This window comes from Petromyzon marinus, chromosome 22 (assembly GCF_048934315.1).
Source record: "Petromyzon marinus isolate PM22_M1 ecotype Great Lakes invasive population chromosome 22, UKy_Petmar_22M1.pri1.0, whole genome shotgun sequence".
Lineage (NCBI taxonomy): Eukaryota > Metazoa > Chordata > Hyperoartia > Petromyzontiformes > Petromyzontidae > Petromyzon > Petromyzon marinus.
The window spans coordinates 12,994,282-13,010,272 of NC_133688.1; the positions used below are offsets into that span (position 1 = coordinate 12,994,282).

At 44.8% G+C, this 15,991-nt stretch overlaps 1 protein-coding gene across 2 annotated transcripts in view; it reads right to left on the reverse strand.

Moving 5' to 3' along the window:
- COL24A1 (collagen type XXIV alpha 1 chain) overlaps positions 1-15,991 on the reverse strand; it is a 150,340-nt gene that overhangs the window by 110,976 nt on the left and 23,373 nt on the right. Inside the window, exons 2-3 of one of the 2 annotated variants that reach the window (XM_032959009.2) lie at positions 14,102-14,202; positions 2,150-3,552 (exon numbers count right to left, since the gene is read on the reverse strand). In XM_032959009.2, coding sequence (XP_032814900.2) covers positions 2,150-3,552; positions 14,102-14,202 — 1,504 coding nt within the window. The remainder of the gene's footprint in view (positions 1-2,149; positions 3,553-14,101; positions 14,203-15,991) is intronic. The other variant, XM_032959010.2, reaches the window with a different exon arrangement.

The window sequence follows — 15,991 nt, forward strand, 5'->3', positions numbered from 1 at the left end:
CCGGCATCCTCAGCTTTTTTTTTAAACAAAAAAAACAAAAGACGAAGAAAAAACATCACCAGAAGGGATGACAACAACAACAACAACAAAAATCGCAACGCAAACAGGTCCCCCCCCATCCTGACTCGGTCCATCAAGTCAATTAACGCCACTCTCTGGCGTCGCTCCACTGTCGAGTGGCAAATGAAACAAAAAGAGGGTTGATGAAGCCGCGGGTTGAACAACGGTGAAATGTTGTGGGGTGCGTGGCACCACCGGTGGGGCCGAACGTACAGGGAGCGACATGTCCTGCTGGCAGGCGGCTCGGGTCAAAAGTTTATGGAATTACTTACTGGGCGATGGGCCAAAGCTTCTCCCTATCAGCTGCACAATCCCCTGCCAGAAGGTGCCAATCATCTCTCTTGCACCGCGTCCCTCTCTCTCACTTGTTAGTTCACACTTTGTCCGTTGTCGTGTTCTCATGGTTCACAGGCCCAGGCGAGAGATTACAAATTCTGGTACGGGCTCGAATTCGTGATGTTTCTGAGTAATTTTAAAAGATCCACAGCCATTATTTCGTGTCACCGATGCATCTGTTCAGCGATTGACAATTGATTGTTATGCTCCGAATACATGTATCAAAACGTGCGTGTAAAGAATTATTTACTATTTTTCAAGTCTTGTGCTCATATTTATTCATTCATTCAAAGAATATTAATTTCTTGAGAAACCCCTTTTTTAAGAACTGCTTTTTGTGTTTAGTTTGTTGTCTTTGCCCCCCACCTTTCGCACCGTACATAGAATGGTTGTCTATGCACGATGCGAAACAAGTTCAACATACATCTCTGGCTGACATCGGAAGTGAGTGATATCTGAACACGTCATGGACGCCCGACCCCCAACTTCCTCAACCCACATTGACCAGCATGATGGACAAATGCATGGAGAGGCCCTTCATCCAGCAGTGGAGTGTAAAAGGGATGTAATGGTTATTGTTTATTACAAGATGCCTTCACATTCTCAGCCCTATGTTCGTGATCAGACTAACTCCCCCACACACAGGTCGAAGCCCCATGGGGCTGTTAATGCACTAGCTGCACTTTAATAATGCTTACAGTTGGACTTTGAGCTGTGTACCACTCAGAACAGTCGAACTTCACTAATTATAGCACCTGCCAAAACATTTGCATATAAAAGTGTTTTGTTTGGTAATAAAGAATATATAAAAAATATATATTCAACTTTGAACTTCGTGAACTTATTTTGCACCGTACGTACCCAACCGTGCGAATCTGAGGTGAAATTAACATCGAATAACATCCACAAAAAAACACACAAGCCTGGATCGGCTTGGAAATGAAGAGACGAGGAAGCCACCTTCAGACAAGCTGAAGCAAAGTCGACTGATGGCTGCGGGGGGGGGGGGGGGACATGTCCTTGTGACGAGCGGGAGAACTACATAAGAAAAAAGGCGATCGCCATGGAAGCACCAGGCCGGAGACCGAGAGGCAGGACGAGATAAAGGCTGTGCCAAGTGGTGAGCCAGGCGTATTCAGGTCTGCAGTGTGGACGTGGAGATGGCCCAGAACAGCAGTGAGCGGAGCAAAAGGGTCCAGGATGGCAGACGCCAAATGAGTGGGAACGATTGCGGCTGCTGCTGAGAAGGCAGTCTTAAGCGCAAGCACACCTCTTTTGATTTGTAAAATAAATTGGTTGTGTAAAAAACAACATATCCACGTTGTATCAAACATAAACTGTTCACAAATCTAAAGAAATGTTCAACACGAAAACAAACGGCTCTTTTAGGTACGTATCCAGGTAGCATGTCCAGAGCTGTCCAGACATTGAGTTGGCAGAGTTTGTTAAAAGAAAAAATGAAATTTCAAATTTACAGTCAGGCACACCATCATATCACTCAAGTACCATCCCTGCCTGTGTTGTATTTAAATGTATGGGAGTGGCTTCACCACGGCATCACTTGGGAATCACAATAACGCGCTTGAACAGGACACTGCAGCATTTCTATATCTGATGAACGACGCATGAAGCTCACGTCAGACAACCGACAGACAAAGCCTAAGTACGGCACATAATTAGAAGAAAAGAGCTCTTGTGTTTTAGTTTGCGCTTTCCTTTTGGCATCGATGATGCAAAGAAGAAAGCCGCGTACCAAAGGGCCGGGGTCTCCCCTGGGGCCTCGCAGCTCCGGCAGAACCTCAAGCTCCACGACGCCCTCCGGATCATGCACATCGACGTAGCCCTCGACGTCCACCGTGCCGCCAGAGATGAGGTCCTCCCACTCGTACAGCAGCGTCAGGTTGTCCCTGCCGGCCTCCTCGTACCCCTCGGACCCATCGTCCCCATTCCGTCCAAGCCCCCTGTGTCGACTCTCCAGCTGTTGGTCGAGGAGGTCGGGCCTGGGCCGCCTGTCGGGCTTACGGCGAGAAGCGAGGCCCTCCGTCTTCTTCCTGCTTTGCCTGATAGTGGCGAGGGTCTCCTTGTTCTTGGCGGCGACCTTCCTCCTCCGCTTGTCGTTCTCCTCGGTGGTGTTATCCGAAGGGCCTCGGCTCGTTCCGTGCCCCTGGCTGGCGGTCGTGTGCCGGGGTTCGCCGAAGGCGACGCCGAGGGCGGCGTCGCCATCCGGAGGATGCAGCGTCGTCTGAATTCTCTCCGTGGTCGCGGTGCCCATGGAGTCGAGCGGCAACTCGTCCACGTGGGCCGTCCAGAGGGAGCCGCCCCGCTCGGCGGCGCTGCGCTGCGTTGCGAAAACGTGCGGAGTCAAAGGGGTGACGGGCGAGACCTGCTCAGTGTGGTTTTCGTCCAGATCTTCCTGAGACGACCTCGCCCCGGCTGACGAGGAAGAGTCGCGATCGACGACGGGAGGAGCTGCCAGCGGCCGGGGCGCAGAGCTTCGGTCAGGGAAGGGCGGCTGCGGCACACGCTGCCGGTAAACGTCGCCGTGCCAGCACTGCTTCCTGATGTAGCTGCAGTAATTGGCGGCCGCCTCCGCCACCGGGAGTATGTCCAGCTGGCAGATGCTGCCCTCGAATGGAACCGCCTTGCGGTTCATCTTCGCCAGGAAGAACACGGCATCCGCCTCGAACTTCTCCGGCTTGCGGAAGATCAGCCTCTTGACGGAGCGCTCTCGCCCGCAGGCTGTGAAGAAGGATATCTCCCTGTCGCCGATGTCCACGGCGAAGTTGTGCCAGCGGCCGTCGTGCACGTCGTACTCGAAGTCCACGGCCTTTTTATTGCCCAAGTAGATGATCACCTTGCCCGGGATGAACTGCAGGCCCAGCTGCAGCTTCTTGCGCCGGCTCTTGACGGCGAAGAGGAAGGCGTTGTTGACGCGGTGCGACCGCACGCTGGCCACCAGCGCCAGGCTGGCCCCGACAGTGCGGGGCAGCACGGAGTCCGCCGGCGCCTCCACGTGGGCGCCGCGAGTGAAGATGAGGCCCGAGCGCGACGGGATGACGCCGCGGGACACGGCCGAAGCCGACAGCTCGGCGTGGTGGGAGCCGGGCGAGGAGCTCCGCGCGTTCGGGAGGCCCAGCCGCTGCAGGACGTCAACATCTGCAATGCAGGGTGACAAGGGGTGGTCTCACATCGACGCTCACCGTCTGGGGTCATATTTTGTTTGAATTGGCAATAGACGAGGGAAAGCGGCAATTAACGGCGCATCGGATTTTTGTGCGCGCGGTTGCGGTGCGGCTGTATTGTTTTTGAACGTGGTACTGTATATGGTGCTGAAATCACTTCCTTACAGAGTAATTATCTCAAATACCCATTTGTTCCACCCGCCCTGACATTGAATGCATGGGAGGCACGGAATAATAACAAACGATGGTGGTGGTGATTATGATGATGACTGGATGTGGGGCACTGTTTAGGGTATTTTCCTCTGTGGTTTGTGCATGTCCAGGGTAGAAGAGGGAGTGCTGTGATTCCGGAATCATGTTTGGCGGGTTACTGATCCACGTTAAATTCAAATTGCCTTTTCTATTGGTTGCTTTCTTCTTGTCGTGGTCTTTTCATTATTTACATGAAGTTAATTTGAGACATTTTTCTATAAAATGGTAGGAGGAAACTTATTTCAAAGGAGTAGAGAGAACGAACAGGGTTGTAAAGTAAATTCATGTAGTAAAAAAAAAGATGTTTTACAATTCTGTACTCCTACTAAGATACTGATCATTAATTTTTTTCACTACAAACCATGTTATATTACCTGATTTCTAATTTTAATTCTCTCAGAAAAAAAACGCTAAACAAATTTTTTTCACATATTTAGGATGCTTGCATATTTAAAAATATTTCATGAAATTCATTTTGCTTATGCCACACATTACGAACGCTACAGCTTTCACCAGTTTCCCTCTGCTAAGGCTCTAACTTAAACAGTAATCGACTGAGGGTCTGTGACAAAGTCACGTTGCTGCTTCAATGCACTCATGTTTGAGATTGATTCTCTAATGGCCCTGAGACCCTACACTTCCTGGTCTTAACTCATGGCCCCATAAAAAGGTACGTGTCACAGAGGCCATCTAAGTAATCGGAATCAATTCGTGCAACACAACAGGAATTTCTTCAAAGGCCCTCTTCAAGGCGCTGGGTGGCAAAAACCGTTCATTGTGCCATGGGTCACCGCGTCAAAGCAAACCGTGCGAAAGGGCAGCGTTGGTCGCACTTTTTGGGGGCGATACTTGTGAATGAAAGTATAACGCACTTTCAAAATGCGTGCCAACTTCTGAGGAGTGTGTAGTTTTGCTTCTGACTGTCAATTTGTTGAGGGTGTCACGGAAAATGCTTCACAACAAAATTAGTGATTCGTGCCAAATACAATAAACTGCATTACTAATAACTATGAACTGCTTGGGGGAAATTCAAATTCAAGTATGTGTGAATGTTTATACTGAGAGCAAGGAAAACATTTTACAAATGCAATACTATACTTTATCCGAAAGACAAATTTATTTCATTGAATATGTATGGTGATGAAAGGGTTCACACATTCAACCCATAAGTAATAAAGTAAAGAAATAAAAGTCAACACTAACAATTTGTGAATCCACTGCAGGATGAAGGCTTGTGAATGCGATGACAGTCATGGGGATTGTTATTGTTTTTTCATACTTCACCACACTGGCCAGTGCTGGTTGGTGGAGCGGGGGGGGGGGGGCATCCAAGACCAGTTCACATATCACTCACCACCAATGTTACTCATAACCAGGAATCAAACTCAGGACATCAGGTTCATAACGCAGTGTGTTAACAAATGTGCCAACACTCCACCGACGTTTTAAATTAAACTTCTTTACAAATGTTTAGTAGTCCTCATGTATTTACTCTACATCGATTTTCAGTGACAACAGAACCAGACTGAACCACTAAACTTTAAATAGGTGCTTTGTTAAAGCAGTAGCAATAATAGCAATAATACAAATAAGACATGCGAGAAATGGCAAATCTAATTTGGCGAAGGCTGTGTAAGTTTAATTGTGATTGAATTCTCGCAAGCGCCGTACTCACAAGAGAAATACATTCAGAATAGACTTAGGCAACGTCTCAAAGGACTACTGCACAGCGCCAGTTTATACACATTGCGAATAATTCGCTTTACATTAAACACATTGCAGATTAGTTGAATAATTGTAATACTGTACGCCGACACTGCAAGGGAGTGGCCATCGGCAGCATTCCCATCGGCAGCGTGCCATGAACGATTATAAAACGTCACACGGCAGATGCATACAAGATCCTTTTTAAACACCTCCAAATATTTCTCGGGTGCCAACAAAATAAAGGGGACTATATTCTACCACAGAGGCTTGCTAAGTGACATAAGACACCAAAAGATAACCCACTGCAAGAACACAATGATAGTGGCTTGTGATAGCATTGTTAAAGGTTTGACATCTAACTTAATACGCCATTCACATGATTTTACACAGCAATGGCCTTCAGAACAATGGCTCTTTATAGACACATTGAAGGGATCGCTGTATTAAGCCTGTGTAAAGTTATATAAAGTAAAAAGTGGGCATAGCAAAAATATTTCTGAAGCCAGCCTTTTATGACCTGCAGCAAGAAAGTGGGACTGTGTATTGCATTGCATCCAAAATGAATATTTGGATGTTCCTTGGAGCATATTTTAATTAATATGCCACTTCCCACATCCGTATATCTTTACATACACAAAGACCCCCCTTGTTTTACCTTACAGACTGTTGGGGCAAATGCTGTTAGTGAGTATCTAATAATGGCAGCATGGGTGGCATGGCACGTACTACTTTTGGCCACCTTTGTATCCCCAGTTCTGATGTTTACACACTGTAACCAGTACATATCTTTATTTATGGCTGAGTCAACCTAGGAGAGGGCCAAGACAAATTCAAATACCGTTTTGCCACTGATGTTAGCTACGTCCAGGGATATAACTCATGTCACCAGGATCATAGTGTGGTGCACAAACCACCATACGAACACACACAAAGACTAAGATCCCCCGTTATAGCCTTAACAGACTGTCGAGGCAAGTGATACTAGCGAGCACTTACGAAGGCCGGAACGGTACACGAGGGGGGTGGGTGGCCACCACCACGCCCGGCCGCCTTTGTCTCAATAGTGACGATTTTTACACACCGCACCAGGTACTCATTTGAGGCTGAGTCGAACTGGGGAGGGCCGTGACCGATTCAGATAATCATTACTGGTGTTGGCCATGAGCAGGAATTAAACTCAGATCGCCGGGTTTGTAGCACAGCGCATTAACCACTGTACTACCAGTCCCCATAAAACACACACATACACACTCACAAACACAACAGTCTATAGGGTAACCACTGTACTACCAGTCCCCATAAAACACACACATACACACTCACAAACACAACAGTCTATAGGGTAACCGTCATCAGAAAACCTGGGTTTTTGAAGCCTCATAACTCTTGTGAATGCTAAGCTGAAAAATTGGTCTTGCCCTGCAGGATGTACATTTAAATAACTGAAACAATACATTCTAGAATTTAATGACTTGTCAAACACGTTTTAGAACCCGTACATTTTGGAACGCTGCATATACAAAAATTGTGTCCATTCTACAGCAGTGTACCATATGATTCTACTGCAGGCAAATGAACACGTGTAGGAAACGTTCATGAACAAAATAGGGCCGGCTCCAAATATCAACTGATGCTTGTACCTCTGGAGCTGTGAATTCAATCCAAAGTATCAGTCATCCCCTGAGAAAGGCATCTCCACAGAGGGCCTCATTATGGCCGGCATCAGCCACCTGCAGACGTATCATGACCACACTTGTTGTTCTTTACAGCCAGAGCTCCATCCTGAGCGCCACATTGGCAGGAAGGCAATGGGAGTAAACCAAAACAAGAAAATATGAAACCGGCACCGCTGCGTGCGAGGACACGGCGTCTCTTTGAGGGTGAACAAGTGCTCGATTATGTGAAAGCGGACCTTGAAATACGGGCGAGGTTCCTAGCGCAATGTCTCCAGGTAAACGTGTCTTGTGCGCGGTTGCCGCCTAGAGCAATTGGAATATTTAACGCTCTGCTGTATCTGGAAAGGGGCATTGAGGACTGTGGCTCTTTATTTTACATTTATCCTATAAACTAAACCCAAATGACTAAACAGAGCCCTTTGATTGGATATTTCTGTAATCTGCGGAGAGGTTGGAATGTCAAACTGGTTCAATGTTAAAATATTTCATCCAAATTGCAAAATTTGATGTTGTTACTGATGTCTTTCCCCCCCAATTTATCAAATTGTTGCCATGTATCAATCAGGACACCGTGTGCGGTGAACGTTATCGTCTTGGCTAAGTCATTTTATGAACAGAATGATTTAAGACAGCAATTATAAAACTCCAGCACTCAAGCAAAAACCCAGTCCATTTGTCCATGCCATGCTCTCAATTCATATGTAAACATGAATTTTAAAGTGTCTGCTTAGAGATTGACATGAACAGTTGGTGCAGCTTGGGGCACAGAGTATTGGAGTCTTAGTATTTCTGTGAAACAAATCCACACTGTGATTATGGATCCTTGATATAACCTGCTTATTTCATCAGGATATTAGCTGTAGATTACCGCTTATGATTGGCTCGCCTATCACAAAATCACCGAACACTGGTTCTGTAAAATGGTGGAAGCTAAGCAGGGTTGAGCTTTGGTAGTGCTTGGGTGGGTTGTCAAAGCAGCTGCAAGGCTCTGCAACGTGGTGGTCAGCAGAGGGCAGTGCAGAAAATGCCATAGTTGTACTGTGCTTCTATGCTCCAATGCCTATGCTCCCCACCTTCACTAACCCCCACTAACCAGCATGGTGAATGTATGGTCAAATAACTCCAACAACCAGCAGAATGTGGGGAGATCATCGTCCAGCAGTAGACTGACAAAAGAGCTATATGCTAAGCTTAGATGTCCTAAATATTAGAAGGCATTGATGCGTCTATAGTTAAATTGCCATGCCGCAAAACATTACACCTTAACAGGACAAGTGATTCAATATTGGTAGAGCAGTGGAAACCAATATAATATCACGGGCTATGTTCTCTGGAACAAATTAAAGCGGTTTGAGGGAAATGTCATATGTTGTTGAATTCAGTAATGTATCATGGGGTTCATGAACACTTTCTCAAAACAGGCCTGAATTGTATCTCCATGTTTGACCAATGGTGGTACAACTGCTCAGGGCAGGTCTGCCACTGATAAAATTATAAGTCGCCTATTGCCTGGAGGTGTGGATCAGGGCTGATCCAGGCTGGTGGGGGTAATTGAAGCCCATGTTGATGCTGCATGCAGTCATGAAAACGTCTTAAGCCACTGGTGAGAGGGCTTTACTGATCATAAATTTATCAATAAATTGGCACGTATAATTAATATAATTGCAAATATGACAATCTTCTTGGATGGTGGACAATTAATGACAAGAACTTTGGCTGAAAACTACTCCGTGGCCTTACCCAAAAACAAATATGGGTCAACATGCAGTTAGGTTGTGGAAGAAGATTCTTCTCAGTGGAATCTTGTTAAGAGTGTAAATTATGGCCGTTCGCAACATCTCATAACAAAATAAAGTAAAGGACACCACCACCACAGTAGATAGCACTGACTCGTTGAATCAAGCACCCACCACCGTTCACCCGCACTCCCTTCCAAAAGAAAAAATAATAATCAATGGGTCACTCGGCGTGACACTTTGAATGGCGACAGAATTATTTCTGGGAAACTTGCCAATTTTTTTTTAAACCTTGCTTCACCGAGAGATGCCACACTGAGCGAGCCTCGAAGGCTCGCAATGCCAGTGTCTGCACGAGTGTCGATGTTCATGGGCACGTTGCATCTTTATAATCGAGCTCGGGGTGCGACGCCGAGTCAACGTGTACGTGTGTTTGTAGGTGTGCATGTACAGGGTGGTCCAGATGTCTTGTGATCTTCATTTAATTCTCTAAAACGTAACATTTTTTTTTTGAATAGCAATGAGTGGGACAACAGAAATAAATAAGCAAAATAAAAAAAATGTTAGGGGTCAATTAAATGGGGAGGGGGAGGTCACAATGCATCTGGACCACCCTGTACATTCGTGAACATCTGTGTGTACGTACGAATGTTGAATTTCTTTCGCACCGTACCTAGCCAACCTTTGCCTCTGAAAGTACGTGTCCCCAAGTGTTTAGGGGTCGATGTGTCTTGTGCACACGGGTCATTACGTGTGCGGCATGTAAACGAGCGTGCTGTGCGGGCACGTGTACACGTGTGTGTACACGCGCGTGTACACGCGCGTGCTGTGCAGGAGCGTGTACACGAGCTGGTACACGTGCGTGCGGTGCAGGCACGTGTACACGTGTGTGTACACGAGCGTGCGGTGCAGGCACGTGTACGTGCGCGTGTGCACGAGCGTGCGGTGCAGGCGTGATGGAACCCTTGCCAAGGCTATTCGCTTTCCCTTATCGGCACTGGCCATCACGGCAGCCCCTCTCCCAACCCCACAGAATGCTTTTATGTTTATACTATCCAATTTCCTGATGTTAAAAATCTGACTTTAATCAAACGAATCACGGACGTACAAACAACTGCACAATTCCAGTGTTTACTGTAATCGCATTTAATACACGATAAAAGAAAGGAAAAAATAGCAGGGTTTTTTTTTGCTAAGAAAATTAAGAAAACAGTTTTCTAAATGTATGCATATTGGTAGCTGATTGCTATATATGCATGATGACACACACTTGTGTAAGCTGTATACCTGTTCACAGCCTTGCCATAATGAAAAATCATTGTCATGAATGGAGGAGTGGAAGTGTACTGCCCTATACACCCAGCGACCTGAACTTTGATTCTCGGCCATGGCGAACACCAGCAGTGGGTGATACCTGAACCGGCCCTTGGTCCTTCCCTTCACAAACGTGCACTGACTGGCATGGTGAAGTATGGTCAAAACCACCCCCTGACCAACGTCGTGTGGAGAGGCCTTCATCCAGCAGTATTTGATTTATTTATTGCCAAGAATATCCAGCATCTGTTGATTCCAGACTATGTTGATGCTGGATAAACCAAAATAAGCCTATATTTACGCGGTTAATTTTACACACCTTTATATCCCAGTATTAATACATTTTAAACACTGTTCATGTGTACCCACCACCGGCGTTTTTAAGCATTAACACACATGAGGAAGAACGAATGGACAACAGCTTAGGGAAGCCTTTATCCAGCAGTGGATTGTGACTGATGATAATAATGATGAATTCATGACCCACCTGCTGCTGACACTGTACCCTCTCCACTGTACGGGGAGAATGCCTTATATTGGGTATTTATTTTAGGCCGAGCCAGAATAAAGGAAGCAATCGCTGGGTCTCTGTGTCAGCTACAAGTGGGGGCGGTCCTCAGCGGATGATGGAAAACCTGGAGGTGAATCGGTGTCAGTGAGTTCGAGATGTGTCAGAGTAAGGACCACAGTAGGCTTTGTGCAACTCATATGGCCAACATTGTAACAAGTAATGAAACACAAAAATAATACCGGGAATAAATAATAATAAATGACATTCATAAAGTAGCTTTCTACAAGTTAATTAAAGTGCAATACATTAAAAATGAACAAAGACATTAACAAATATATCATTGACCAGGGGAAGGAAAAACGAACAAGTATAGCAGCTAATTGTGGGAACAAAAAGCAAGCATAATGAATTGCGTCTTAAGGCGAGATTTAATTAGACACTGCAGGGATTCATGTTCTTGGTTCTTTCGGTAAAGTCACGTAGAAGGGAAACAATAAAACAATAAAAATATAAAACAATAAAATTAGCACGACGTTTCGACTACAACACAAGCAATCATCATCAGGTGTGAAAACCACAGCAAGAAAATTTGAAAAAAAATTCCCTTCTACATGACTTTACCGAAAGAACCAAGAATATAAATACAACTATCTTACATTTGGTCAATGAGCTTAAGGGCCTTCCAGATCAATGTTCTCCAGCAGCCTTTGTTTAAGAAGGCAAACCCTGCCTGGGTACACTTGCAATAAAACCATGTAGATTTGCTTCACGATACCCCACAAATACGGTAATGCAGGACTTAATTTCAGCCAGGTCTCTCTGAGTCAGCGACCAGGGAAATATTACCGCACCCGACAAGCCACATCCAGTACGCCTCTCGCTATGGCTATAGCTACCAGTCACGTGCCATTTCCTGGAATTTGGTGACCCGGAAATTATTCAGGGAAGAAATCAAGTTCTGTTGTAAGGGGGCTCTTATTATCACAGCACTTGATTCCATGGCACCTTGCGCCAAGAATGACAGATTACAAAATATCAGTCACCATTTCAAGAAAACACAAACGCACCTTTCCTTCTCAACCAGAAACAAATAATCTACAGATAAACTTGCAACTGCATCTTTTAGGGCTCGAGCACACAGCATCCATCACCACCCTCGCCTGCTCTCAAGCAAAGGCCTGCTTGCTTTAATCACAGCACGTCGGCACACCACAGCATTTAAAGCCCTCTTGTGAAATGTAATGTCCTGCTGGAAATGTACACAGAGCGCTTTTAGCATCTCTGGTGTGGCCAACAATAGCTCACTGCTGGCACGAATGCCAAGAGTAAAGTTTGTACTTTGCCTCAGGCAGCTTTGGGGGGAAATTGCAAATATTAGTTTATGGGTCACGAAGACTGGGATTTTGCTTGTAACATTATCCTTTGCGAAACGTAATACTTTAACCGCATTACGCAAGTTTATGAAAGTGTATACCACGTATATATGTATTTTTTTCATATTTCGATTTTTTTTTTTACAATCTGTGAATAATAACTATGCATGAAAGTACGTAGGCTTGGGCAAGACATGTTATAAGAAGGGAAGGAATAAGCTCGTGTGAAGGTGCTGGGTGGATTATCACATCACATGACCACAAGAGATGGTGGCAGCTTTGGAAAGGCTTTCATCCAGCAGTGGATTAACCATGGCCAATAATGAATAAATGGTGGGATACATCGAGTTTCCAGGATGACCATCGTGCTTTAACAAAGGTCTATGCATTGTTTTAAATTATTACAAGGGGCATACAAGTCAAGAAATGCATAGCATTAAAACGTTATCTAATGGCTTTATAATGTTTAATCAGAAATTAGCCAAACATCCCAAGCAATAATATTAAGATAATTTTAAACCCAACAAACCTTTCTTGGGGAAATAGCATTACCGTATACAGGGTCATGGCTGAATAATTGATGTCAATTTAAATTATGTTCTGGAAGGGATAATGAAGCTGAGCATTGATATAAATATAGCTGAGTCTGCATGAAGATATAAAAAAATAATGATAAAAAATAAAAATAATAATATATCCCGACGTTTCGATCACAACACAAGCGGTCGTCCTCAGGCAGAAAAAATAATCCAGCAGTGTAACTGCTGAACCAGGAAGAACACAGCGAGAAAGCTGTGACAACAACAAGAGGTTACAGATGTGGCGAAGGTCAAACAGGCAGGGTCTGAGCAGTTCCACTGCTGGATATTTTTTTTCCACCTGAGGACGAGCGCTTGTGTTGCGATCGAAACGTCGTGAAATATTATTTTTTATTTTATTTTCATACCTACGTGACTTTACCGAAAGAACCAAAGAGTATGGATTCCTGCAGTCACGAAAGCTTCAAATCAAGTTTGAAGATAGAAAAATCTGAAAAACCAGAATTGTATAACTTGGGCTCTCAAGCATGATGCCACACAGGTTGATTGGTTTTGCTCATAGCAGGGCAGTCTTAAGCTGTTAAATGTATCCATATATGATCCCAATCATTCCCGAACCAAATGATTCACCTCCCATAAAGTAGAATGCTACATCTGACTACCATTGCAAATGGTTACGAATAACCAGAAGCACGCTCGTACAGCACTGTAATTCAAACAAACACTGCCGCAGGAGAGTGAAAAATGCACACTGGGAGCCCTCTATGAACGTATTGAACTTCTTTCGCAGCGTCCGTAGCCAACCGTGCTAATCGGAGGTGCGGGGAAAGAACAACAAACTAAACACAACAACAAGCGGTTCTCAAGAAAATCTTTTCAATCTAGATAACTTAAACGTGCATAGCTCCGGTAGCGTGATGATGAGGTGGTGATGGTGATGACGAGGCAGTGGAGGTTGATGATTATGAGGAAGTGGTGTGATGAGGTGGTGATGATGAGGAGGTAATGATGTTGATGATGATGATGAGGTGGTGTTGAACTTCTTTTGCAGCGTCCGTAGCCAATCGTGCTAATCGGAGGTGCGGGGAAAGAACAACAAACTAAACACAACAAACAAGCGGTTCTCAAGAAATTCGTTTTCAATCTAGATAACTTAAACGTGCATAGCTCCGGTAGCGTGATGATGAAGTGGTGATGGTGATGACGAGGCGGTGGAGGTTGATGATTATGAGGAAGTGGTGTGATGAGGTGGTGATGATGAGGAGGTAATGATGTTGATGATGATGATGAGGTGGTGTTGAACTTCGTTCGCAGCGTCCGTAAGCCAACCGTGCTAATTGGAGGTACGGGGGAAGGACAACAAAGTAAGCACAACAACAAGCAGGAGGCTCTCGGGGGGGAGCCTTCTTGAGTACCTTGGGTTTCTTGAGCGGAGCTTGGGACAATCGTGGCACCGGCACACACCACCACCAGCAGGATGAGGATCCTCCTGCGGGACCAGAAGAAGGCCGAGGATCTGGTCAGGGATCGCGTAACACGTTGCAGCCGGGTTAACACGTAGGATTTCGCGACAAATATTATTCATAATAAAGGTTTTTTTGTGTTAGATCGCGTAAGTATAAATGTGTCGTAACCCTTCACCACCCGACACAGCCTGTAAGGTTTGTCACGTAAACAGTGCGCCGATTAGTTACTACTTCAGCCCACCGGTGTGTTGGAGAGTAAATCCAAAGCAAACCGGTGGGCTGAGGTAGTAACTAATTGGCGTTTAAATTTCGATTTAAAGCTTTCGTGACTGCAATGATTCATCTTCTTTGGTTCTTTCGGTAAAGTCACGTAGAATGAGAATAAAATAATAAATTGATAAAATAAAATAATACAATAAAATTCTCACGACGTTTCGGCCACAACACAAGCGGCCTTCATCAGGTGAAGGGACGAGACTGTCTGGAGGACAGCGCTGGAGCGAACAAAGCCACGCTCAGATCGCGACCTTTAAGCTGTGTTTACGTGCAGCCGTTCAGATACACAGACACAGCGGCAGTGGCACAATCGACACAACAGACGGAACGGAGAATAGTGGGGCTGCATTCTAAGAGATATCAGTGGCGTAAACGACGTATCGATTCACATAAATGAATATATTCACAATGAAGAAAAATACATTGACTGAATGGCAGGTGTAATTATCAATCTGTTTTAATGCACATATGTTCCATGTGATGAGTTCACGTCACATCTGCAGCCACTAGTGTTTAAAAATTAACCGGTTCTTGAATCTAAACGTAACCTTGAATCATGATAATTCATTATTTTACCAGGGTATGTTTGGACCATTAAACCTCCAACAGCTAGACAGATATATATATTTTTTACCAAGTGAGACCTGGGTCACAAAAATGGTACAGTAAGTAATAATTAGCATGCAATTTGTAAACGTGCACAATATTTAATGAACATATATGACCGCAACGCTGAGGCACAGAGCCGAGCACAGTTTGAAAAGAAATTAGCAGGGCCACTAGTGTCTCTTAGAAGTCGATGTAGATTGAATGTTGCTGCGAATGTGACGCTGAATAACAGAAATGTAATATAGGCGCAAACAACAAATTGTTCAGCAAATAAAATGAAAAAATGTTCTTAATCTTTATGTTAGATATCTTATTACATATTCCCCAAGCTATTGGTCCAATTGACCAATCAAAATTCACCATTCAAAACTGGCCAGGATGTAACGGTTGTTCAATGTAAACGAGATGCAACACACACACACAGCATCTCCACCATATCTCGCTTTCTCCGGCTAAAACACATTTATTTACTACACTCAGCATCACTCACATTCTTGAAACGGCAAAATTTGAACCGAGGAGTCGGTGTGTTTGTACGTATGCATGTACGACGTGTCCAAGTGTGTATTTAGATCGTTACAGATCTGTGTTTTTTTTAATAAACATATAAAGCATTTGACTTTGTGTGGGAGCCGTGGTGCATTGGCTCACGCACTGTGCAATGAGCCCAACGACCCGAGTTTAAGATCAGTGGTGAGAGATATCTGAATTGGCCCTGGGCTTCTCCTCGGTTGACTCAGCTTTAAATAAGTACCGTACCTGGTATGATGTGCAAGAATGAGTGCCTTTCGATTACAAGCTGCTCACTCTACTGCTGAACAACCCCTTCTAGGTAAAAAATAATAGAACCAAAGAGTATGGATCCTTGCAGTCACGAAAGCTTCAAATCTGGAACCCCTTCTATTCAAGGGAATGTCACAAATTGGGAACGTCATTTCATTTAAGAATTTCTGT